This window comes from Nannospalax galili, unplaced genomic scaffold (assembly GCF_000622305.1).
Source record: "Nannospalax galili isolate Female #2095 unplaced genomic scaffold, S.galili_v1.0 scaffold271, whole genome shotgun sequence".
Lineage (NCBI taxonomy): Eukaryota > Metazoa > Chordata > Mammalia > Rodentia > Spalacidae > Nannospalax > Nannospalax galili.
In genome coordinates, this window is record NW_008331789.1 from 2,438,362 (window position 1) to 2,465,555 (window position 27,194).

At 38.7% G+C, this 27,194-nt stretch overlaps 1 protein-coding gene and 1 non-coding gene across 3 annotated transcripts in view; both read right to left on the bottom strand.

Annotated features, from left to right (window-relative positions):
- Window positions 1–24,606, bottom strand: part of Ncapg (non-SMC condensin I complex subunit G) — a 53,618-nt gene extending 29,012 nt beyond the window's left edge. For both annotated transcript variants that reach the window (XM_029560514.1, XM_008826860.3), the window contains exons 1-9: window positions 24,359–24,606; window positions 23,311–23,508; window positions 21,763–21,991; window positions 7,527–7,672; window positions 7,173–7,257; window positions 6,073–6,265; window positions 5,512–5,661; window positions 4,477–4,617; window positions 2,834–2,957 (exon numbers count right to left, since the gene is read on the bottom strand). In XM_029560514.1, the coding sequence (XP_029416374.1) occupies window positions 2,834–2,957; window positions 4,477–4,617; window positions 5,512–5,661; window positions 6,073–6,265; window positions 7,173–7,257; window positions 7,527–7,672; window positions 21,763–21,991; window positions 23,311–23,508; window positions 24,359–24,469 (1,377 nt within the window). In that variant the 5' untranslated portion in view covers window positions 24,470–24,606. The remainder of the gene's footprint in view (window positions 1–2,833; window positions 2,958–4,476; window positions 4,618–5,511; window positions 5,662–6,072; window positions 6,266–7,172; window positions 7,258–7,526; window positions 7,673–21,762; window positions 21,992–23,310; window positions 23,509–24,358) is intronic.
- Window positions 769–841, bottom strand: Trnak-uuu. Its single transcript has one exon. It is a non-coding gene; the product is annotated as a tRNA-Lys (tRNA).
- Window positions 24,607–27,194: the final 2,588 nt, after the last annotated feature.

Sequence of the window (27,194 nt, forward strand, 5' to 3'; positions counted from 1 at the left end):
AACCAAAAAAAAAAAACAAGCCTTTTTTTGGGTTTTTTTTTTTTTTTTTTTTTTTTGGAACATTTGGTATCTAGCAATATTTAAAGCTTTTCAGTAATTTTTTAATTATTATTATTTTATAGTGGCTCACAGTTCAGAGTGCCTTGAATCTCACAAGAGACTTTGGACTTTTGAAAAATATTGAAACTTGGGCTAGAGAGATGGCTCATCAGTTAAGAGCACTGACTTCTCTTGCAGAGGACCCAGGTTCAAGTCCAAGCACCCACACAGTGGCTAACAACTATCTATTAACTCCAGTTCCAGGGGAATTCAATGCTCTCTTCTGACTTCCATGGGTATTGCATGACACTGGTGCACTTACATACATGCAGACAATATACTAATACACATAAAAATAAAAGATATTATTTTTTAAAGTAAGAAAAATGTTGAAGCTGTTAAGACTTTAGGGACTTTAAGAGATAGATTAAATGCATTTTGCACCTTAGATGAACATGAAACTTTAGGGGCCAGAAGTGGAACAATGTGATATTAAAATGATGTGTTTGTGTTTCATCAACTTGAAAACAGACTTATGATGGTTAATCTACCTTTTTTTTTTTTTTTTTTTTTTTTTTGGTCTTTTGAGACAAGGTTTCCCTGCAGCCCCAGCTGGTCTGGAACTCACTATGTAGACCAGGCTGGCCTTGAACTCACAGAGATCTGCCTGCCTCTGCCTCCCCAAGCGCTGGGATTAAAGGCATGCGCCACCAAGCCCAGCAAAATGAGCATTCAAACAGGGACCTGAACCCTGAACCCTCAGATTAAAAGTCTGATGCTCTACCAACTGAGCTATCCAGGCTAATCTAAATTTTCAACCTGACTGGATTTGGAATCACCTAAGAGACACCCCTCTGGACATGCTTGTGAGGGTCTTTTGAGAGAGGCTTAACTGAGGGAAGACCCAATCTGAATGTAGGCCATCAATATCCATGGACTGGGTACTAGACTAAGTAAGAAAGGAAAAAGGGCTGGACGTGGTGGCACACACCTTTAATCCCAGCACTCAGAAGGCAGACGCAGGAGGACCTCTGTGAGTTCAAGGCCAGCCTGGTCTACATAGTGAGTTCCAGGACAGCTGGGGCTACAGGGAGACCCTGACTCAAAAAGACCAAAAAAAAAGAAGGAAAAAGGGAGTTGAGCTGAACACAAGAGCCTCTCTCTCTGCTTCCTGTGGACAAAATGTGACTAGCCAGTTGCCTCCTCCTCTCCGAGCCCATCACAGTCAGTCACAATCATGTTCTCATTACCATGCCTCCCAACAGGATGGACTGTACCCTCAACTAGGAGTCAAAACAAGCCTTTCCTTCTTCCCTCCTTTTCCTTTCTTCTGTTCCTCCCTCCCTCTCACTGTTGTGACAAAAGCAACTTAAGGGTTTGTCTCATAGTTTGGAGGTACAGTCCATCATGGGTTGGAACACTGTAGAAGCAGCATGAAGTAGCTAAACAAATTGTACCCACAGTCAGAAGCACAGAAAGCTGGTGCTCAGCGCACTTGCTCATTTTTTCCAGTCTACAACTCTAGCCCATGGAACAGTTCCATCCAAATTTAGGGTGGCTCTTCCCATCTCAATGAACCCAATCTAGAAATTCTCTGACAGACGTGACCAGATGTTTGTCTCCTAAGTGACCCTAAATCTCATCAAATTGGTAATTATTAACCATCACATCACGTATCTGCTCACAGCAAGACAGCATCCAATACAAAGATTAGACAATACTACTGAACAATTCAGTCAGATGTATTATTTGACTAAAAGTTTTTAGAATTTAAGGAATGTAAATAGTCACACAGATATTAAAGATAAATTATCCTTCATATAGTATTTGAAAAAATGAAATGTTATGCCCTAAGACTAGATACTATAATCAACTTTTCTGCCTTAAATCCTTATCGCTTCCCTTCCTCAACTCTGTGGGGTTTAATTTTAAAAACCTTGTATCTTTTCTTCTTCCCTTTAGTACACAATACAAATAATGACAGCATAAAGGACCTTCCTTTCAGAACGGTTGGAATTGACTGGTTCAGTAAAGGCTGCCTCCCATGTAAGAATACCCGGCCAGTCAGTGCTAGATAACCCCTAACTGGCAATATTGAAAAAAGATGTATGTGTAAGCACAAATGCAGAAAGACTGGACAAACTAAGCTCTGAAATTAATCTGCAGGTAAGTTACATGATTTTATGAAAAATGCAATACAAATCTGTCTCCTCTGACTAACCCGGGGGGGGGGGGGATCACTTTTGAGACTGAAATTTATTTTTATATTTAGTTTTATATTTACCAAGCACTTTATGTGCATTAGTAAAAGGCTTGTTATTTTTCAGATTAGTGAAACAGGCTTACTTAATTACTAAACCCAAAGTCACAACTGAGGAATATATAACTTGAGCCTTCTTTCAGCACGCTTAACCCACTGCCTCATGAGCAAAACCTCATCCCACCTGTTACTTCCTCCCCAACCTGCTCCGCACTTTTGCTGGCAGTGGACTTTAAGAGCTCATAGCCTTGCCCCATTTCCTGTTTCTCTCTCTGCTTCCAGTGCCTGTTTGAAGACATGAGTACTCAGCTTTGGGCTGCTGCTGCCATGCCTGCTTGCTACCATACCTCCTTGCTCTGATGGACTCATCCCTCTGGAACCATAAGCCCAATAAACTCTTTCTTCTATAAGTTGCCTCAGTCATGGTGTTTTAATTACAGCAACAGAAAAGTAACACAAAGTTCTAAAGAAAAATTAGGGCACTCTTTGATGTCAATGATCTTATCTTTATCAAAAATAAGGAAAAATACTTACAATTTGTATCCTTCTATTATCATCTATGATGATGTGGAGTAGTCTCTCAACAAGAAAAGAAACTAAGGATACTGGGGTTGTGGGTAGAATAAGAGTCTCCTGCAAAATAGCCAGCAGTCGTTTCCTGGAATCAAAAAGATCTATTTAACTTTAAATATCACTATTTTGTGTGTGTGGATGTGTGTGTGCACATGCATTCCTTGATGTAAGTGTAGAAATCAGAGGCTGAGTTACAGTCCGTTTTCTCCTTCCACCACATCACATGAGTTCCAAGGATCAAATTCAAGTTGCCAGTCCTGGGAGCAAGCACTTTTACCCACTGAGCCATCTTACCAGTCCAAAATACATTTATCCCTAACATTTCCATTCTTCTGATTGACATACACACAGACTTTAGGTTTAAAAAAAAACTCATTCTACAAACATCTTTTTATAAACTACCCTCTGACCTTTAATAAATACTCTCTAAAACAAATACTTTAAACCTAAAAATTTGAAATTATTTATACTGAAGAAATTGTATTAGAATTATATACATTATATACATGCATATATATATGCCATCATGTGCCAAGTTAACATTAGACTACATGTATGATGGTCCCATAGCTTGTAATGCACCTGAAAAATATCTAATGTATTATTGCTATTATTATTATTATCCATAATGTTGTGCCTCAATTCACTTCTCTGTTGGTGTAACAAACCCACAATGCTATACAGGAATACAGCACATATAATCACATTACTGGTTCATGTATTTACCACACTACATGTTTTGCCATTACTGTAGAGTATACTTAGCATATTTCTTGTTATAAGTTACATTTGTAATAATCTCATATATGTTTTGTCATGACTGAACCAAAAGACCATACTGAGCACCTGACCTATGCCATATAACCTTATGTAAGTATATACTATGCTTACACATCAACAAAATCAGCTAACAACCCATTTCTCAGAACATATCCTAACATTAACTATATATGCACAAATATACTGAAATATACAAGAAAGCAAAACTTTTTAGAACAGTTTTAGAGATTTTGGGTAGATATATTTAATCCTATTGCAACAAACTGTATGTAAATCCAGGAAATCAGCCAGTGGATGGAGAGGAACAGAATGAAGTGCTGTCTTCTGGACACGGGCTGTTGCATGCATGAACTCACAGCAGCTACGGTTATCTGCACTAGATCAAGCCAGTCAACATTCCAGCATGGATGGGGTGCGGGAGGGGAGCTGAGGAGCTATTGGCAATTCATGACTGCTGGAAGAAAAAGAGTCACTTTTCTTCTGAGGTATGACTACTGGTAGGTACATCATGCTCTGATGGATGACTGACCACACATCCATGAACATACAGGCAATAGTACCTGGACTCAGTGGATTATTTTTTAAAAAAGAGAGAGCGTAAGGGGTACTGGAGATAAGCATGATGAAGATGCATCACATATATGTATAAAACTGTTAAATAACAAATTAAAAATATTCTTTAAAAAACACATAGAATGTCTTTATCATCATTTTTAGTTTCACTATGATCAGCATTAGTATCATTTAAATATTAAACCAAGGTAATTTAAAAAATAATGAAATTAGAAGAGTAAATTAGCTTAAATGTTAGCATTTTAACATACCTTCCTCCTTCTTCACTGGTATCCAAAGATTTGATAATTAGAATCAATTGCTGACCTATGAACTCTCTTGTCATCAAATTTCCAATGAAGGCAAAATCACTTCTCTGCTCTTCACTAATTAATGGGATGCTCTGAATATAACTGAAACAAGCAAAATTAATAATGTAGATGTAGCAGAATGGAAAAGCACTTATACAGTACGCACAAGGCCCTAGGTTTGACTACCAACAGTGCAAAAAAAAAAAACTGTAATAGATTTACATGTACCAACATATAATTTTACACATCAAAAAAAATTTTTTAAAACCCAGAAAAAAGTATTTACATGCTGTATTTTATTTTATTTTATTTTATTGGTCTTTTTTGAGACAGGGTCTCCCTGTAGCCCCAGCCGGCCTGGAACTCACTCTGTAGACCAGGCTGGCCTCAAACTCAAGAGATCTGCCTGCCTCTGAATGGCAATGAAATGGGTCATACAACTTCAGCCTGTGCATCTGAAACCAGTTCACGCAACTAATCCAGCCATGCTACCTGTGTTTGTATAGCTGACAGTCTAAACACAATTTTTAAAATTTGTTATATTATACATGAATATTAGATAAAATTCAAATAAAGTTCAGTGAAATTTTATTCATTTACATATTATATTCCACTGTTTTTGCACTTCATGGCACAGTTGTGTCACTGTAACAGGGATGGTAAGGCTCGTAGACCCTAAAATACTTATTATCTGGCACACAGAATAAGCTTGCCAACCATTTTCAGAAAGTAACACATCATTATCACTACACAATGATATTCATAACCAGATATTAAGTCTTTAAAAAATAACATACAGTTATTAACATGCTGATTTTGTACTCTTTCAGTATACTAATCAACAGACAGTATTCTTCAGAAACACTAAATGCACATATGTATGTACAAAATAGAGTTGTTAGCTTATTCCCAACCAAGCATGACTTTGAATAACAGGTGGAGACTGGCACACAGAGCAACTCAAGTATAGTTCAAATCAAAGGAAAAATTTTTTACCTCAGTAAATACTCTGCATACACTACAGGCTCTGGCAAAATCTGCTCTAAAAATTCTTCACCTTCATCTCCTTTTGATTTCAAATATTCACAAAGGGCACGCCAATACAAAGCAATTTCAGGAGTTAATGTTTCTACTGGAACCAGTTTCCTTCATTTGGAGAGAATAAGAGAAAGCATGATCTTTACATCCAGTTAAAAAATAGAACAAAAATGGAAAGAAGCAGTTTGATTTATAACCACCATTTTCTAATTACAAAGTCATTAATTTACCTACCTAAAGAAAAACTACTTAGACTGAAAAAGACAAAGCTCCAAATGAGCCAACACATAGCCAGGATGTATGTTTGGGTATGTTCTCATGATAGTCACAAGGCAAAACTCAAAGTTACAAAAGTAAAAGGGTACAACTAAAGTAATGTATAACAGTTTTGCATTTATTAAGAGTACAGAAAAGAACAAATAAAATTTAGTGATACAATCTGAAGTCACAGAGAGGAAAAAATAATTTTAAATTGAAGAAGTTTCTCTGTACAATTTAAACAATGAAATCTTTACATACCTGCCATCATTGTTTTTACAAATTCCCACCAGTTCACTGAGAGGAGTCACTGAAAATAAGGCATTGAGAACAGAGACTGCCACATCAGAAGAATTTTCCACATCTAACCGATGAAGCAACTCCAAGATGTTTCCTTCAGAGAAACGCAACCAGCCTTGGAGAAGGTGCTTTTGCATTGCTCGTTTCACAGCATCTGGTGAGTCATTTCAAATAGGTAAACAACAGACTCCCCAGTTTTTGTTTTTAGATCAATGTTAACATTAAGTTGACACTTATAATACAAATAGAGATTATAAGCAGGACAAAGCATATTAAAGAAAAAGATACAATGACATTACAAAGTCATAGTGATGCTAACTTCAAAATACAAATGGGACAAATTCAGCACAAAATGCCCAACCTGTATCACAGCCTAATCAAAAAATTTTATCATCTCTCCACTGAGTTCACTAAGCACCAGAACACATAACACCCATTATTTCACTTTATTGACTGACGTCATCTTATTACATGATTGTTCTTTGTAACAAATCTTAACATATTTTACTAATCAAACTTTTTTCTCTTCATTTAAATCCATCCTGGTCAGTCCTCTAACACTGTTCAAACTCAAGTTGGCTTTCTTGCTACAGCAAAATTGAGACTTCATGGCCTCTTGAGAGCATCTTTAAAACATCCTTTCTGAAAGCAGATTCTCTAGTCTAACAGATGAGAGCATAGGGCCTTATATTGGTCTGATCATTCCTAATTGTTTCTGACGCACAGAACACAACCATATTGGGCTATAGCCAAAAAAGAATGGTATTTTTGAAGAAAGAAAAAGGATAAAAAGAGATTCTGTCAGACTTCTGACAGGAATTAGCTAGCTAGAATTTACAAGTTTCTCCCTCTGTAAAGCACAGGAAGTCTGAAAGAAATGTCTTGCTCCTTCAAATTTCCAAGATCTTTCACACTATATTTACTATATAGTGCCCCAAAATGTTTCATCAAATTTATGGAAATGACAGCCTTATTCAATCTAATTTATAACTTTTTCCTAATCCAATCAAATCTGACTGACCTCAAAAATCTATAAATGTTTACAAAGATCTGTATCTTACCTGATCTGTCATTAAGACCTTGTTGAAGAAGCAGTACTCTCTGAGCAATAGACATAGCTCTCATATGAACCTTTTCAGCTAACACCTTACGAAGACAAGAAAAAGATGATCAATGTCTTCAATACAATGTATAGGTTATTTATGAATACAGCATTCATCTTAGATAATTAACCAGAATTTCTTTAAAAAAAATCTATGTTAATACATTTAATACAATAATATTCTACCTAAATCACCTATATTTTTCAAAGTCCTAATTGGAAAAATCATTATGTCACTAAGTACTTTTCAAAAATGCCTTGAAATGGTTTCTCTCTTAAAAATATATCTACAGAAGACATTGAACTTATTTACCTGATAAGCCAGCTTTCTGACAGCCTCCTTTATATCCTTAGTGCGTCCCACAATTTTTGGCAAAGTCTTTGCTGATGGTGCAATACATGATAACACTGCCCGCCTAACTTCTGGGTTTGAATCATTTTCAATCAAGGTAACATATGCTAAAAATAAAGCAATACATTTTAACACTAAAGAAATTCTTTAACAGTCTTAAGAATTCATATTCTGATATTTTATATTTTTTCAAATAATGGGAATACTAAACACTAGTCTTATACTTTAGGTGAAAACTTTTTAAACAAATTCCCTTCAAAGAACAGAATGACAACTTATTAAACATACTGAGAATGAAGGTTACAAGTAATTAAAAACCCTAAAACTCAGGAGATAGTTCATTAGAGTAGGCAGTTTATTTTAAGCTGATAGTTTTATGAAAGAACTTAATTTTTAAAAATATTTTATTTATTATTTTTATGTTATGTGTATGAGTGTACTGCCTGCATGTATGTGAGCGCACCCGTGTCCTGCAATGCCACAGAGGTCAGAAGAGGACTTCGGATTCCCATGGAACTGGAGTTAAGGACAGTTCGTAGCCGCCATGTTGGTGCTGGGAATCGAACCCGAGTCCTCTGCAAAAGCAGTCAGTGCTCTTAACCGCTGAGCCATTTCTCCAGCCCCAGAACTTTGTTCATGACTGCTAAAAAGAAATCAATCATTTTAGCCTTTACTCATAGAAACAAAGCCCATTTCTTATTCAGTATTTCTCACACTATCCCTAGCTTTATTATCAATCTCATGTTGACTATCAAAGAGGCTTCACACATTATTATGCATACCATTTAACACCAAAAAAAAGTACAAAGCTATTAAGAGTTGACTGGAAAACTGACAAGGATACAGAGAACAGTGAAACAGAAAAGTGTCTAAAAGATAAGTGGGCTATATGCCTACATGGAAAAGCGAAATATGACTATCTTCATGAACCCAAGGGTAGAAAAAGATTTTGAACTTTTTAGTTTCTTTTATTTAGAGAGTGTGTGTGTGTGTACACAAGCTTCACAAAACACATGTGGAGGTCAGAGGACAACGATGTAGGTTCTAGGAACCAAACTCAGGTTATCAGGCTTGGTAGCATGCACCTTTACCTGCTTAGCCATCTCACTAACCCAAATTTTAAAGTTTGCTAAGCAGTTACTCTCAATGTCTGTTTTTACCTCACTGTGCAACAGTGATACCACCAGATTTAGATTCATTAAACCACCACATATTTTCCCAGTATTTTATGCTTAGGTTTTTCTTTTTCTTTGTTTCTTAACATATATATATATTAGCACCTGCTGCTCTTCTTCCAGAGGACCTGGGTTCAGTTCCCAGTGTCCACATGGTGGCTCACAACCTAACTCCAGTTCCAGGGACTCCAACACCCTCTTCTGGCTTCCAAGGACACCATACACACACACACACACACACACACACACACACACACACACACACACGGTACACATATGTACATGCAGGGGTAAAACATTTCCACATAAAATATAAAGAGCACTCAATTACATTTTGTGTGTGTGTCTTTGTGTGTGCATGTCAAGACAATGTACAAGACAATGCAGTGCAGGAGTCGGTTCTCTCCTTCCACTGTGTGGGTCCTGGAGATGAATCTCAGGTCATCAGGCCTTTGAGGCATCTGCCAGTCCTCAAGTAAGGATTTTTTTAAAATAATAAAAAGTGCCAATAAAGTGCCAATAAAAAGAGCACAGACTGATAATTCTAAAATTTCTGCTTAACCAAAGATGACAAAAGACAGTGAAACAATGTTCCATCTAAAACATAAAGTCACACATATATAAGGTTTTGGGCAATGGCAAACCACATAAACAACAGTCTGTTACAGGGTTGAAAATTCCTACCATAGTGATGTCCTAGCTGTGGTAATATATTGCAATGCATTACTAATGTGTTTGTAGAGTTGCTGATGTAAACAAACACTATATTCCAGGCTATATAAAAATACAGCACATACAGTTATGTATAATACATACTTGAGAGTAACAAATAGCTGTTATTGGCTTATGTATTTACTGTACTTCTACCATTGTTTAAGAACATGTTCTTCCTACTTAAAAAGTTAACTACAAAAGAGTGTAAGAGTATGCCATAGACCAGGTTATGCTGGCAGCAGCCTCAGATATATTTAGTGAATCTCTTGATTGTACAATTCACACAGAGCGAATGAACTTTACCATCCCATGTTCGTATAAAAATACTCTAGGCTGTTTCACATAATAAAAATCACCTAATAATACATTTCTCAAAATGTAACACCATTCTTAAGCAATGTATGCATGATAACCAGTTGCTAAATTCATTAAGATGGATAATAATAGAGAGAGATCACTAAATTTTAAAATGTGCTAAAACTAAACACTGAAGAGGATATGGATCAATGCATGCTTTTATGCCCTGTTACTGGGAATATTAATTAGTAAATTGTTTTGTAGAATACTTTACCTACACTAATAAAGTTACCTTTGAGCATAAACACTACAAATTCCTTTAACCTGTGTACCAATCAAAGTCTTGTATAAGAAAAACACTAAGTAACTATCAATAAGTAGAGAGAGGGTCCATTAGAATGAAGAATATACTGCTAACTCTGTACAACAGAATGCTTTAATGTCATCAAAAATAAAAATGTATCATCCTGGAGGAATCCTAAAATTAGAGACATAATTTTCAGGGGAAAAAAAAGGCACAGAGAAATACAGCATGACTCATAAAAAATAGTAGGTAAAACAATATTGAGACAAATGTGAAATTTAAACTTTTATATAAATAATTAACTCAAAATTCACTGTAATTATTACCTCTAAAGGAAAAGAATACAACAGCAGCAAGAGCAAGGCAGAATTTGAAAGGACTGATAGCTGGACATGGTGGCGCTTGCCTTTAATCCCAGTACTCAAGAGGCAGAGGAAGGCGGATCTCTGTGAGATGGGGGCCAGCCTGGTCTACATAGCGAGTTCCAAGCCAGCTAGGCTACAAGAGTCCCTGCCTCAAAAGAACGAATGAAAAAATGAGCAAAACAAAACCCGAAAAGGGACTGATAATCTGTTATTTTAAGTTGTTGAATGGTTGACACTTTGGTACCCCCTCTGCACACGCACACTAATTAAAAATTCAACTGCTGGGCTGGGGAGATGGCTCAGTTAGTACAGTACTTGCTGCACAAGCGTAAGGAGCTATGTTTGAGCCCCAGCAGCAGGTAGAGTGGAGTATACCTAAAATTCTAGCACTGGGGTTGGAGGAAACAGATTCCTAGGGGTAGCCAGCCAATCTAATAGAATAGTAAGCTACAGGTTCAGTGAGAGACACTGTCTCAAAAACAATGGTAGAGAGCAATGGAGGACAACACTTGACATCAACCTCTGGCTTCCACATGAATGTGCACACTTACACACACATAAACACACCCAAAATTTAACTACTGAGAAATTAACAAAGTACAAAAGACTAAACAAAATTTGTTCCAGGCCAGCTGGGGCCAGACGAAGACCCTATCACCAAAAAAAAAAGGATAAAAGAGAGAGAGAAAGAGAGACAGACAAAGGAAAAGAAACTACCATCGCCATCTCACAGCCACCTACTTTGCAGGATGAGGCCACGACTGAGCTGGCTCTGGACCAGCTTGGTGACAGAACCCCACACATTCCATGCCTCTGTCTCCTCACTTAGTCCTCTAGGACTAAGCCCAAAACATGCTGTTTGCAAACAAACAAACAAACAAACAAACAAACAAACAAAAAGCCAGGCATGGTGGTGCATGCCTTTAATCCCAGTACTCAAAAGGCAGAAGCAGGTGGATCTCTGTGAGTTCAAAGACAGCCTGGTGTGGGACTACAGAGACCCTGTGTCAAAAAGACCAAAAAAAAAAAAAAGATGCACTCTGGTGTGGTACTGGGAGGGAAAGCACAGGAACCTTGCAAGTGTGCAGCCAACCAGAAGAGACAGGAAAGAGGGGCCACTTTCCAGATCAGAACATCACTTATGTGCATATTCTAGATCCAGCATTCAAACCAGGTTGATTTGTACATGTAGGTTGTGCTTGTGAATTCTCAGAAAGGTCTTGTCTCTTTTCCATCTAGGAGAAAAGACAAGCTCTCTTGAAGAATTAGCACAGTATCTGCAGAGTGCAGACCAGTTCATACACCTTTCTCTACAAAGCAGAGCCATAAGTAACTGACTACTGTGCCTACAACTCTGTTGCATTTTTCAAAACAGACGCCATTAATATGGAATATCTAATAAGTACATGAAATAATGTATATATTAACTCATTTAGCTCTTCTGTAGTGTATACATCAAACCATGTAGGTGATAAATATATATAATTTTTAATGTGTCAAAAAATACATTTTTAAAAATATGCAATGCTTACTAGGAGGCTACAGAAAAAATACAAAAAGCAACATCTGGCATTTGAAAAATGTAAAAGAATGATATGTAAAAGAGAAAAAAGTCAATACTTTAGAAATACTCTATATTGTTTTCGAATGGCTTCTTGCCAAAACCTTTTTCCATCATGTTCCTAATGAAGCACAGTGATAAAAGTAGGAGGACAAGGGTTAAAGAGAAATTTTATTTCAGGAGATATGCAGCTGAAACCTTAAAAATTTAATGTTTACAATGGAAAATCACGTTGGATTTAGTAATGTTCCTTATTAAATTACCACCTTCATCAAATATTCCCCAAGTTACGTTAGTTTGGGGAGGGTGAAGTAGTTTTAACAAAGTGCACAGAACAGTGACACTGATAAAGCCTTACTGGTGGGACGTACACATCCTGCTGCCAGGACTTCTGTACCAAGAGCCAGACCACAGTGGGTAAGGGTTAGATCGAAGGACTAGGGACTTAATTCTGCTAGCTGTCTGCATCTTTAGTGAAAAGAACCCAGCTACCAAATTCCCTTTCTTTATACCACCAATCATAATCAGAAACAAATTTTGCAGAAATTGCATTTAATGATAGCAATTATATATGAATTAATGTGAATATGCTATCTGTGCTTCTTGTGTCTGTTTTGTTATAATTGTCTGTCTTTACCAGATTAACATTTAGAAGTTTCTAGAACTGTTAACAGCTATTTACAAAAAAAAAAGATAAAAACTTTTATCACTGGCTTTCTCCTTGATTGCTCTATTTTAAATTAAGTGTCTTTGCCCCCAATTAAAGTGTGTCTTCTGGGGCCAGGCGTGGTGGCGCACACCTTTAATCCCAGTACTCGGGAGGCAGAGGCAGGCAGATCTCGTGAGACCAAGGCCAGCCTGGTCTACATAGTGAGTTCCAGGACAGCTGGGGCTACAGGGAGACCCTGTCTCAAAAAGATGAAAATAAAAATACATAAATAAAGTGTGTCTTCTGGGTCTTATTAAAATCTCTTACAGTGCCCAATAGGATAAATTATTTGTCTACTTCCACAGTTCTGAACTTGGAAAGAAGCAAAGTACACGTAACTCAACCACACATTCAGTTCTTACTGCTTCTTTTTGTCTTCTGCATGTTCAAGTAAGTTCAAAAAGTGGCTGGGAAGGAGTATGTGAATCACAACGTAGCAGAGGCAGCCAAGCATTATCTCTCTACCTAGAGCTGGAGTGTACCAACCACTGTCCTTGTGCCAAAGGGAAATACTGTTTGCACCTTTTTTTTCTGATTCTCAGGTTAACATTGCTAATACAAATGTTCAAGTAGGTCTTTTTTAAACTACAAAATAGATTCAAGTGAAACTTTCTATTAAAAGAGTTGATTACACACAGTAAATCTGTGAACTACACAGTAGGTTTGTATCAAACAGAAGACTTCATCATTTAGAAGGGTAGTAGATAAACTCATGTGGCCTCTTGAGATGTAAATATGAAATTGTAGTTTTACATGCTCTTCAATACACTGAATTAAGTGATTCACTGATGTAGACAGTTTAAGTTGTGCTGGATAAATTCTTAGGAAACAAATCTGCATAGCTTAAAATGTTTACGTTGTTTATTGTAGCAGTCCTCTTTTGAGACTAGCTCCGAGGAAAGATTTAGTATTTAACAAAGATCCAGTGGGACAGTTTCTTTGTGTTGACGTCAGAGGCATTTTCTCAAGGTATAGAGATTCAGGCTTCCATTTTCAGTCTTCCCACCTAACACTGTCACTCCATACAGCTGATGCTGGGGTCAAATTCCTTTATGAGAATTACTCCCAACGTATGTAAAAGCATCTAGCCAGTACGCAGCACGATTGGCTCTATTATGGAATGGCCCAATTCTGGTTTAAGAATTGTCAATTGGGTGTGCCCTGTGCTTCTAAGTAAGCAAAGCAGTCATACTCTAAACCTGTTACACCTGAACAACACTAAGGGAAATAACATTAAGAACCTAGTAAGAATCTAAGGCCAAAGTTGTTTCCTAGCAGCTTTAATACTGCTTGTTAACTTTGAATCATGTTTTAAAAAGTGGACCATTTGCTTAACTTTCACTACTTCACAAAATGTTAGTACTGGGAAATAACAGCTTTTGTAGTGAAAAAATGTATCTGCTAAGATGTAAAAATTGCTTAGTATATACAGTTGGAGGAGAAAAAGTTTGTCATAAGTTGGATGAAAATGTAACTGACTAGAACTGTAAGCCCCTCACCCCATATGTGTGCACTTGGGCACAGTTATGAGAAACATGTGGATCCAGATTGATGTACCTTTCAGTCCTACCCTGTTTCCTATTTAACAGGACTGCCTATTATGTCCTACTTGCTGGTGGAATACAGAAGTGGGGCCCGCTCTTCTGTGCTGGCATTCACCAGGCAGACTGGTCTGAAGACTCAGCTATTTGCTGGGTTTACCTTAGGTTTTGGTGCCTCACATAAGCACTGTTAGAAGGTACAAGTGGATTAGTGTCGCTAGTTCTGAAGAGTTTGGGTACATTTGTTCTGATATACACAGAATGTGTAGTGAACTTTCTCACTTTTTCTTTTCTAGCAGAACTACTCTCATCAATTTAGGTCCAATTATTGATAGTCTGCTGTGAGAAGGAGATGACATATCTACTGTGAGAAGAACAAATAACTGTTTGAAGACTTTTATACTCAGTGGTGTTTTTATTAAGACACATATACACGTGCATGTACATCACATCTCTACTATGGAGTTAATGTGAATTTTTAAAAAATGGCAATCATGTTTTTTTTTTTTAAAAAAAAGAACATTCACTACTAGTGAGGGTTTACAGAAGCCACTAAAAGAAGGAAGTAGATGAAAATACAAAGAGTTTTTAGTTCTTTTTAATTTTCAGAATTGTGTTATTACTATGCTCTTTTGTTTTTGAAAACTTTCATTTAATAAAAGAAATAGAAGCAACTTCTTTTTTTCTTTTGTGGTGCTAGGGTTGAACCGGGGCCTTGCACATGCTAGGCAAGGGCTCTACCACCGAGCTACACCTCCAGCATGGAAGCTACTTTTTAATTGCTGGCAAACAGCTTTAAGTGCACTTTCTTTGATTACACTTCCAGTTTTGTTAAAATTGAAATTTCTGAAGGCTTTTATGTACCACTAGCATATCTTTTAGTTTTGTTCTAATTGTTTTAAAAATATTTGCTAAAGTAACTTAAGTCCTCAGATATAGTTGGTAAACTGTTATGAAATAGACTTCAGTTGCTTTTTGCCCCATAACTAACTAAGCACTAATTTTATTACTTTATTGCCTTTACAGTGCTTATTCTTGAATTCTGTTCTTGACTGACTATTGTGTTTGAAATTTAAAGTTATTTTCTTACTGTATTTACCATACCTACTACCTACTGTTTCAATGATCTGCCTTCTTTAAATGCAATAAATCCCAAATGGGTTGCTTATTCTTTAAAAAAAAAAAAAAAAAATCGCACTCTGAACCAGCCCGGTGTAACTCACCCTGTGCACCTCATCCCTATCTCCACAATCACAGGCCTAGCTATGATTGCCCACTCCACAGTGGACCTGCCAGAAATCACCCCATACCTCCAAAAATAAAAATTAAAAATGGGAATCCGAAGCACACACCAACTAACTATTCACACCTGATCTGAAATCAACCAAGCTACAACAATAAAAATAGAACCAAACTGCTCAACGAAGGCAGGGCAGAATTTATCAGACACACCACCCAACTGAAGTCCATATGCTCAGATGACATCACAAAAACACAAATACACAAAACCAAGATAATTATGTTCTCTCCAAATCCAACCAGTTCTATATAAATGTTTTACAGTGAGAACTACCCAGAGGAACCCCAGGATACAGAACTTAAAAGAACAATCATAAAAATGATCAAAGAACATATGAACAAACACTTCAACAAACTCAAAGAGAATAGAAATAAACTCCTGACTGAAGGAAAACACAAATACACAGCTGAATGAAATGGCAATTCACGATTTGTAAACTGAATTCAGGAAAGAGAAATACTGACAAAAACTCAAGCTGAAATGGAAGATAAAACTGAAAAATGTACTAAGTCAATTAGGAAGGACAGGAGCAAGTCTTACCAGCAGAATGAATCAAGTAGAAAACAGACACCAAGATCTGAAAGCAAAGTAGAACTGCACCACTCAAGCAAAGGATATGAAAAAAAAATTTTTTTTTTAACATAGAAATGGAATACAGAGAAGCCATGGGAAACCAACAAAGTTAAACCAAGAAGAGAGCAACAAGGTAAGTAGACCCACACAAATAAGGGGATTGAAACAGTAATACAAAAACACCTTCTGACTAGGGGCTGGAGAGATGGCTCAGCGGTTAAGAGCACTGACTGCTCTTGCAGAGGACCCAGGTTCAATTCCCAGCACCCACAAACCATCCTTAACTTCAGTTCCAGGGGAATCGGAAGCCCTCTTCTGACCTCTGCAGCATTGCAGGACACAGGTGCACTCATATACATGCAGGCAATACACTCGTACACGTAAATAAAAAAAAATTAAAAAAATAAATTAAAAATACAACAACAAAAAAAACTCTTCTGACTAAAAAAAGCACAGATCCAGGTAAATTCACAGCAGAATGTTATCAGACCTTCAAAGAAGATACTACAACCAATACTCCTTAAATTATTCAAAAAATAGAAACAGTGAGAACTCCCAAACTCCTTTATGAAGCCAGCATAATTATAATACCAAAACCAGGTAAAGACACAACAAAGAATGAAAACTACAGGCCAATATCCCTAATGAACATAAATGTAAAAATTCTCAATAAATACTTGGAAACTGCATGCAGAGACATATCAAAAAGATTATCCACCATGATCAAGTTAGCGTTATTCCAGAGATTCAGGGATGGTTCAACATACATAAGTCAGGGGCTAGAGAGATGGCTCAGTGGTTAAGAGCTCTGCCTGTTCTTGCAGAGGACCGAGGTTTGATTCCCAGCACTGACATGGTGGCTAACCAACCAACATAACTCCAGTTCCAGGGGATCCGATGCCCTCTTCTGACCTCTGTGGGCACTTCATGACACAGGTGTACCTACCTACATGCAGGCAATACATTCATGCACATAAAATAAAAATAATACAACATTTTAAAAACATACGTAAGTCAATAAATAAATAAATGTAATAAACCACACAAATAACTTAAAAGACCAAAATCACATGATCGTCTCAAGAGATGCCAAAAAAGCCTTTGACAAAATGCAGCATGCCTTCATGGAAAAGTTCTAGAGCAAATCTGACTGAAGGGAACATACCTCAACATAAATAAAGCTATAATACAAAAAATCCACAGCCAGCATCATTTCAATAGAAAAAAAACTCAAAGCATTCCCATTAAAATCAGGAACCAGGGAAGGGTATCCACTATCTCCACTCCTTTTCAATATAGTGTTTGAAACCTTACCTAGAGCAATAAGCCAAGAGAAGGAAATTAAAGGGATACTAATTGAAAAAGAAGTCAAATTATATTTTTGCAGATGATATACTGTACTTAAGAGATCCAAACAATTGCACCAGAAAAATTCCAGAGATGATCAATACTTTCAACAAAGCGGTAAGATACATTAATTTACAAAAACTGGCCAGGTGTGGTGCACAAGCCTGTAATCCCAACACTCAGGTGGCAGAGACAGGGCGGGCTGATATCTGTGGTCTACATAGAGAATTCCAGGCCAGTTGGGGCTACAGGAAGACCCTGTCTAAAAAAAAAAAATTAAAAGAATCACTAGCCTTATTATATACCAAAAGCAAATAGTCAAAGAAAGTGATCATGGAATACTCCCATTCACAATAACCTCAAAAATAAAATATCTAGGAATAAACCTAACCAAAGACATGAAAGAGCTTTACAATGAAAACTTCAAGTCTTTGAAGAAAGAAATTGAGGAGGACACTAGAAGATGGAAAGACTTCATGTGCTCATGGACTGGAAGAATTAATATTGTGAAAATGACCATCTTACCAAAAGAAATTTACAGATTCAATGCAATTCCAATCAAAATCTCTATGACATTCTTCACAGAAATAGGAAAAAATAAAAATCCTAAAATGCGTAAGGAAATACAAAAGACCCTGGATAGCCAAAGCAATCTTGAGAACAAAGAGCAATGCTAAAGGGATTAACATACCAAATTTCAAACTCTATTATAGAGCTATAGTAATAAAAACAGCATGATTTTGGCACAAAAACAGACACATAAAATAAATCAAAGGGACAAAACAGAAGACCCAAACACAAGTGCACACAATTACAGTCACCTGATATTTGACAAGCATGCCAAAAATACACACATTTTCAGCAAATGGTACTGGGAAAACTGGATCTCTACATGTAGAAGAATTAAATCAGATGTGTATCTATTACCCTTCACAAAAATCAACTCCAAATACCTCAATGTGAAACCTGAAACAAACGAAGAAAACACAGGAGTAACCTATGATATAGGTGGAGGAAATGACTTTCTTTTTCACATTTCTTATTAATTTTATTTTTTTATGTATATGTGTATTGCCTACATGTATGGAAGTGCACCCATGTCATGCAATACCCACGGAGGTCAGAAGAGGGCGTGGGATCCCCTGGAACTGGAGTTACAGATGGCTGTTAGCTGCCATGTGGGTGCTGGGATTTGAACCTGTCTTGTGCAAGAACATTCAGTGTTTTTAACCTCTGAGCCATCTCTCCAGCCTGGAACTGATTTTCTAAATCAGACTTATTCGCTTGGGAATTAAGACTAATAACTGACAAATGGGACATCATTAAACTAAAAAGTTTCTATACAGCAATGGAAACAATCAATTTGAGTCTGGAAACCCATGAAGTTAAAAAGAATCTCTGCTAGCTATACAAAGCTGATGGATGATTTCAATACACAAAGAATTCAAAAAACAAAGAATCAAGAAAACTAATGACCAATTGAAAAATGAGCTACAGACCTGAATGGCTATGAAACACCTTTACAAGTATTCAATATCCTTTGATTGATCTTAAAATTACCTCAACATTTCATCTTACCCCAGTCAGAATGGCTAAGATCAAGAAAACAAATGACAACAAATGCTATCGAGGATGTGGGTAAAGGGAACCCATATTCACTGCTGGTAGAATTGCAAACTGGTGCAGTCATTACAGAAATCTAGTATGTAGAGAATTCTTACAAAACTAAAAATAGATCTACCAAATGATCCAGCTATACCATTCCCTGACATATACTCAAAGGACTCAATATCCTACTACTGAGATACTTGTTCAGCAGTGTTTTATTGCTGTTCTTTTCACAATAGCTAGGAAATGGAAACAACCTAAATGTCCCTCAACCAATTAATGGATAATGAAAATGTGGCACATTTACACAATGGAGTTCTATTCAGCAGCCAAGAATGAACTCATGAAATCTGCAGCAAAATGAACAAGAAATTGTTATACTAAATGAGAACATCCAGACTCAGAAAAACAAGCAATGCATGTTCTCTCTCATTTGTGGACCCTAGCTTCCAATCCATAGATATGAGTATATATACTGATGCAGCCACAGGAATCAGAATAATAGAAAAGAACCTTGGGGAGAGAGGGAAAAAGTAAGACACAGGTGGTACCAAGAGGGAAATTGGGGGGGGGGGCGGCTTTAACTGGGGGAAAGAGGAAGAAGGGCTATATAGGGGGAAAGAAAAAATAAATACCTCAAAAACTAAGAGATGGGCAGAGGATCAAAGCTTACCAAGTACAGAAGTTGCTGAATCCAAAAGTGGGTTGGAACTTTGGTTACCCAATTCCAACAGCCCTAAACACATGTACATACAAGCATCGCTAAATGGACTCAGTAGGTTATATATGTATATATATGTAACAACATTGAAGGGGTGATGAAATTGGAAAGGAATGAAAATGGGAAATGGGAGGAGCTAGAACAGGGAGAGGGAGGGTGGAAAATATGTAAATATAGTAACCATTGGAGGTTACTTTAACTGGGGAGGGAAGGAGGGCTAACAGGGGGAGAGCAAGGAAGAGATAATTAAATACTAAGGTTGCCTGAAAAACCAGAGGAAAATGTATTTGTTCATAAGCCTACTTAAAAATACATATACAGCTGGGCGTGGTGGTGCACGCCTTTAATCCCAGCACTTGGGAGGCAGAGACAGGTGGTTCTCTGTGAGTTCAAGGCCAGCCTGGTCTACAGAGTGAGTTCCAGGCCAGCTGGGGCTACAGGGAGACCCTGCCTCAAAAAAAAGACAAAAAAAAAAAAAAAAAAAAAAAAAAAAAACATATACAATATATATGTGACTGTGTGTATACAGCTGAAAAAAATCCCAATGCCAGGCAAGGGAAACCTTCCTTCGACTTGTTGGTCAGGGTAGTCCAAAAGACTCCCAAAACAATATAGGCTATTGCCATAGCCATTGATGGCATCCCGGAACTTATAAGACCCTATTGCTGACAACACCATATATTTCGAATGCAGGACATGGAGCAATTGAACTGGAACTGACCTGGAAGTCTATTCCCTGAAGCCTAGGGTCTTTAGTATCAGAAAGTGTTATGCAAGTTGCCAAGGGAGAAAAACCAATCAATGGGCCTACCCAGTTGTGAAGCCTACGAACCACGATGATGACCAGAGTGAGCAAAATAGCTCTATTGCTGCAAGAGTGGTACTTTTTATCTTTGGGACAGGATAATCAACAACTGTCTAATTGGACTTAAAGTCTGCACAATAGGAGGGAACCCGTGCATGATCCTGTAAACAGAGTCAAGTACACATGGTTGGAGAAGTCACAGACCCTAGAGAAAAACCTACTGCTGCCAGTTTTCTAAATCAATGTAATTTCTTACTATATCAGAAATATGTATTCTTGTATTTACAGAAAAGTTTAACTCTCACCACTCATTAAAAGCTTCTTTTGGCAACAGACGAACTATTACAAAGTTTCACAACGGTCAAAATACAGAGAATAGCCAGGCATGGTGGCACACGCCTTTAGTCCCAGCACTTGGGAGGCAGAGGCAGGCGGATCTTTATGAGTTCAAGGCCTGCCTGGTCTACATAGTGATTTCCTGGTCAGCTGGGGCTACAGGGAGACTTTGTCTCAAAAAAAAAAAAAAAAACAAACAAATACAGAGAATAAGTCACTGTGCGGTACCAGCCCTAAGTGTCATACCTTTAATGCAACCTCTACACCTCAGGGAACATCACAGAAGAGGGAGCAGAAAGATTAAGAGCCAGAGGCACAAGATACCTGCTGCTAGCTAATATATTCTAGACATGATAGCTAAGCTACAACCATGCAATTTCTACAGCATGAGAGCCTAACAAGATCTGCATAATGACAAGACCGATTGACATACCAATGTGGAAGGGGGAAATACACTGTGATCCCACCTCAAGATGAAGAACTGTAAGCAATCAATGGATGCTGAGGGAGGGAGAGAGAATCAGTTTTCCCAAGGGACTGGCTCCCTTAGAGGTCATCTAATTCCAAGTGGGCAGCCCTAAACACATGTACACATGAGCACCACTAAATGGACTCAGTGCATTATAAATGTGCATATTTATAAATGTATGTATGTATACAGAGGACTAATAATCAAAAGGACAAGAATCTGAGAGGGAGTGGGGGGCATGGGAAGAGTTTAAGGGGGACTAGGTGGGTGAAATACTCAAAAAATACAAAAATTATTTTTAAAAAAACAAAGGCAATAAATCCATAGACATTAAAATTATACTAATAAAAATATGTAGGAAATCATACATACCATCAACCACTGGGCATTCATCATCCTTGGGATCTTGGAGTCGAGAAAGAGCCAAAACTGCCTGTATTCTTACATTTGGAATCTTATCTTTCAATCTAATAAGCATGGCTTCATTAATTTTATCAAACAAATCATCATCGATCTGGGCATTTTCTGGCATACTTCCCAGGAGCCTGTTTATGAGCTGGCATACTCTAAATCTCACTGCATTGCTGTTTGCTTCATGAGACTAAACAAAACAAATCACAAGTTAATCCTAGTCACATTCCATTCTTAAACTCATCAATACTGTTTTATCTTTGTATGTTCCAAATTGCAGAAGTGACAATATAGCCGGGCTGGTGTAATCTCAGGTATTGGGGAAGGAGGAAAACCACACATTCAAGGCTTCTTTGCTCTACAGAATGAGTTCAAGACCAGCCTGTGCAACATAAAGAAACTCTGTCTCAAAGTAAAGCGTAAAAAAGAGAGCTACAGGGGCTGGAGAGATGGCTCAGCAGTTAAGAACACTGGCTGTTCTTGCAAAAGACCAGGGTTCGAATCCATTTCCTTTCTCTAGGCAAAGGCAATTGACAATATATGTAATATAGTACTTAAAAACAAATTTTATTAATACAGTTGTATAACAGCTGCAAAAAATATTCTAAACTAAATAGTTTTGGGGCTGGAGATATGGCTCAGCTGTTAAGAACACTGGTTGTTCTTGAAGAAGACCCGGGTTTGAATCCCACCACCCACATTGCAGTTAACAACTGTCCTATCTCCAGTTCTAGGGGATCCGACAGCCTTTTTTATCCACCGCGGGCATTGCAGGACTTGGGTGCACTTACTTACACGCAGGCAATAACCCATACACATAAAAACAATAATAACATATTTTTAAAGGGGCTGGAGAGATGGCTCAGTGGTTAAGAACACCGGTTGTTCTTGCAAAAGACCAGGGTTCGAATCCCAACAGCCACATGGCAGCTAACAACTGCCGTAACTCCAGTTCCAGGGGATCCATAGCCTCTTCTGTCCTCCATGGGCATTGCATGACAGGAGTGCATTTAACTACATGCAGGCAATACACGTATAAACATAAAATAAACAAAATACTTTTTTAAAAAAAGACAGTGCTACAGATTTAGCTCAGTGGAACAGCTTAAGCCTAGCACCTATAATAGGTTCAATCTTTAGCACCACAAACAATAAGAACAGCAACTCATTAGTTGCACAGAAGCTATAATGTATATGCATATGCACACTAAACAGATTTTTTTTATAATCTCGGTCTGAAAAAATACGCTATATTACAAAATAAGCATATGTCTTTCGTGTCATAACTCATTTACCTCAAAGCAAAAAAAATTCCAAAGAACCATATGAGAATTCCAACTGATCTTTAAAAATGTAATTCTGGAGTTCTTTTCATCTTAATGACAGTTATGATTTCCTATAAAAGACTCATTAACATGTTTTCCTTATTACCAGATGTTCTACAGAAAATAACAAAAGCCATGGACAATTCTCTACATTTCCTCCCTAAAGTGCTAGTTTTCACAATACCTTTAAAAGAAAAGTCAACAGATAATTTAAAATGCCACCATCCTCCTCCTCATCTTCATTCTCGGATTGGTGAAAAGAAGTAACAAACTTGGCTGCAAATTCTATTACGCGCTCCACGGCAGGTTCCCGCTTATAGACCACCATAGCATATTTAAGGTAGTGGACAAACTCCTCCTGGAAAACTGTTTTATCATCCATCTGAAAGACAAAAAAAACTCCTCATAAACCGCATTGATAGAAATTCTTTATCCCCAACATTGCCCTAATACAGCGGAAGGTCCTAAACATAAGTGAAAATAAAATCATTTTTAGTAAACAACTATCCAAAAGGGAAATAAACCCGCACAAACTTGTGCATAATTTGCACGTTCCAGAGTACAGAGCATAAATCTGGATGGAGAAATCGTTCTTTTTTTCAATTCTCCAGATCCTTCATATCAGATTGGGGTAAAAAAAAGCTTGTTCAGAAATAACTCAAAGCACTGCCGGTTTTGTACTTTCCTGATTCAGATCTTCCTATCAGCGAGCAACTTCCTTTTGCTGTACCTTTCCCACCCTCAACACCCTGTTTCTGTCCACTTATCCATTTTTCTGGAACTCCAAGACGATTTACCACCCCAAGTTCCCGACCCCGGGTCCCACTCTCTACAAGCACGGTGTTAACAGGAATAGGCGGGGTCAGGTCCTAACTTTAATATTTTGGTAAATGGATTCTATTTACACTGAGGGTTTGGTTGGAATAACCTGATGGTAGATTTCCCGAAGGAAATCACCAGGTGCAAATCACTCTGCAGTCCGACCCTCGCAATATACAATGCACTGAGACTAAAGGGCTACCGGAGCCGGAGAGCGAAGGGATTCGGTGTAGACGATGCCCGGCCGCTGACAGCTCTGGAAACCTCGGGCCAGTCTCAGGACACCCTAAACCCAGGTTGCTGGGAAGCCGGTACCGCAGCGTCAAGGCAGAGGCGGAAGCCCGGGGTCTCCCACGCAGCCCCCGGGGGCGGCGGGCAGAGACCAGGGTCCCCGCGGAGGCCAGGCCGCTTACCGCGCCATACGTGCGGCTCAGCGCCACCACCAGTTTCGCCTGGTTCTGGTGCGGCTGCTGCGCCAGACGAAAAGCCTCCTTCACAGGAAGCGGTTTCTTCTCCGCTCCCATGGCTCCAGGACGACAGCGGCCCTCAGGGGACTGTAGGCCAGGGCCGCCGAGAAGTCCGCTGACCTCAGAGTCCAGCTAGCTGGCCAGCAAACATCCAGGGCGGGGTTACCGCCAGAGTTTTCAAACAACTCCCGCGGGAGGAGGAAACACCGCGAGACTTCAGCGAGAGGCGGGGCTCCGGAGCGTGGAGAGACTGGCCAATGCCCGGCAGACCCCGCGGTCCGGACGCTTGCGCTAGAGGTGTGGCCTGTGGTGTTTTCCTTCGCGGCCAGCGGTGTTTCTGACCGGAAGCGGTATAGTCGTCAAGTAGCTTGGCCTAGAGTCGCTTTGAGGCGCACCGCATAGCGGGATCGCGCGGCCGAGGTTGAGGCCAGACCGGGGTGAGAACCGGAGTCCGCGGAGGGCTCGGTCTCCGCAGCTGCTGCCGGAGGGACAGACCGGAGGCGAAGGACACGTTTGAGAAACTTCGAAGGGAAAGCGAGGGTGTCGCGGAAGTTGAGGCTTGCGAGGAGGGCGCGGGTGCCGGATTCTGAAGGCGAGCCCTGGTGGTGTGGACGCCGTAGGCCCTGCGGGGGGACGGCCGGCCTGGGAGGCGCAGGCTGGGGCACGTAGCGAAGCGTACTTCCGTTCGCACTGCTTTCCAAACCCTCCGGACTCGAGGTGCACTAAACCGCCCCAGTTCCGCTCTGTAACTCTGCAAGGTGGAAACTCCATCACCCGCCTTTAGCTTCATGTTTCCAGGCAGTCTTGTGTCTACGCACTTTACTATATGTGGGTTTTTTATTTTTCCATTCTGGTTAATGTCTTCTGTTAATTCATAATTCAAAGAAGTTAGACTCAGGACGGAGAGAAACTAGCTTCCATCCATGCGCCCCAGTATACGCTGCCAGGAAAAGAAAGGGAGTATTTCAAGGCTGCTTGTACGCCTTCTCCTTTCACCTTACATCCTTACGAAGTAACCCGATTTTTTTAACTTACTGTTAATTTTCAGCACCCAGCATTTATATGTTAACGCCGTAAGCAAATGCCTGAATGAAAGTGTTGTGCAGTTTTGCATGGTTTCACCATTCATTATATAAATAATAAGTGTACCTGCCCTTTTTCCAGTCAGCATTAGTTTGGGGCGTTATTCTTATTGATGTATATGTAAATAGTAGCATAGTTTATTGGCCCTTACGTGACAGACACCATTGTAAACACTTCATTTACTCCTTTATTTCCATTTCCTTTTAAGATGAGAGACTTGAGACACAGACAGGATGCCAAAAAAAATGTTCATCCTGTGTATGTGACCTAGTTCTGCTCCATTCCTAATTTCTGAAAGTTCATAGGTACACAAATGCTAAAGAGATGGCTGTGGAAACATTTGGTTGCCTGTCATTTTGAAATAAGAAAACGTCTAATTTCAGGAAGAACTTACCCGTTGAAAGCATAAACAGGCTAAGAATGTCTGTATACCTTATAATACACAGAGTGCCTGGAAACTAGTGAAAGGGAAACCTAGAAAGGTTACTAATAGTTTTGTGTTTATTATTTTTGTGTGTTTCAGTGTTTTGCCTACATGCCTGTAAGTGTACCATACATGCAATGCCTTCAGAGGCCGGAAGAGAATGACAGGCCCCCTGGAACTGGAGTTGTGGACATTTGTTAGCCACCATCTGGGTGCTGGGAACTGAACCCAGGTCCTCTCTAAGAGTAGCCAGTGCTCTTAGTCCATCTCTCCAGCCCCAGGTTACTAATATTTTATTCAGATATATGCAGAATCATTTCAGCCGTGCAATCAATATAAATTTTTTTAAAGCATTGCTTCCGTTTTTTTCCTACTAAATCTTTGTGTTTGGGTGTTGTTTTTGCAGTCGTGACATTTCAAGTGCTGAGTACATTCCTGTTACTCAGGAGCACACAGAACTGCTTTGTACTTTGAGAATCAGTGTAGGGGCTAGGAAATGGCTCAGTAAGAGAAATGCTTGCTAGACCAGCATGAGAACATGAGTTCACACCCCTAGAAGCCCCTTAAAACCATGTGTTGTATCCATCTGCACCCCAGCACTTGACGGAGCATGGGAGGACAGGTGGATCCTGAGGCTCAGTGGCCAGTCAGTCTTGCCAAAATGGCAAGCTCCAGGTCCAGTGAGAGACCCTGTCTCAAAATAAAAAGTGGAAAGCAGTCCAGGAAAACACTCAGCATCAATGTCTGGCCACCTCCTGCACACACATGCATGTACCACACACACAAATTTAAAGTAAAAAACGATGAAAAGAGAACCACTATAAATACATTTTTTAATGTGAAATCATCTCACTCAAAGTTAGAATATATTCATATTTTCACCTTAATTGTCTTACAATGTTTTTGATGCTTGCTATCTTTATTGCTGTGTTTAGTAAAATTTCTTACAATATATCGAAGCAAGATTTTATCTGGCTAGTTCACTGTCCGTTACTGAAATTATGAGAAATCTGGCCACCAGAGGTCAGTATAACTTTGTTTTGAGAAGGGTTGTGGGGGTTTTTGTTGTTTTAATAAATGCTGTGTGGTTTTGTTCGTTATTTTTTCAGCATTATAATCAAAGAACCTTTCCAATATGCTATATTAAATTGAAACAGCCTCATTGCTGTAAAGGTTACATGGTTCTTGGCTTTTGCTATGAGAAAGAACAAATACTGAATTTCTTCATGTACTTGGTAAACTTTGTTCAGAAAGTAACTGAAACTAAAGAATATC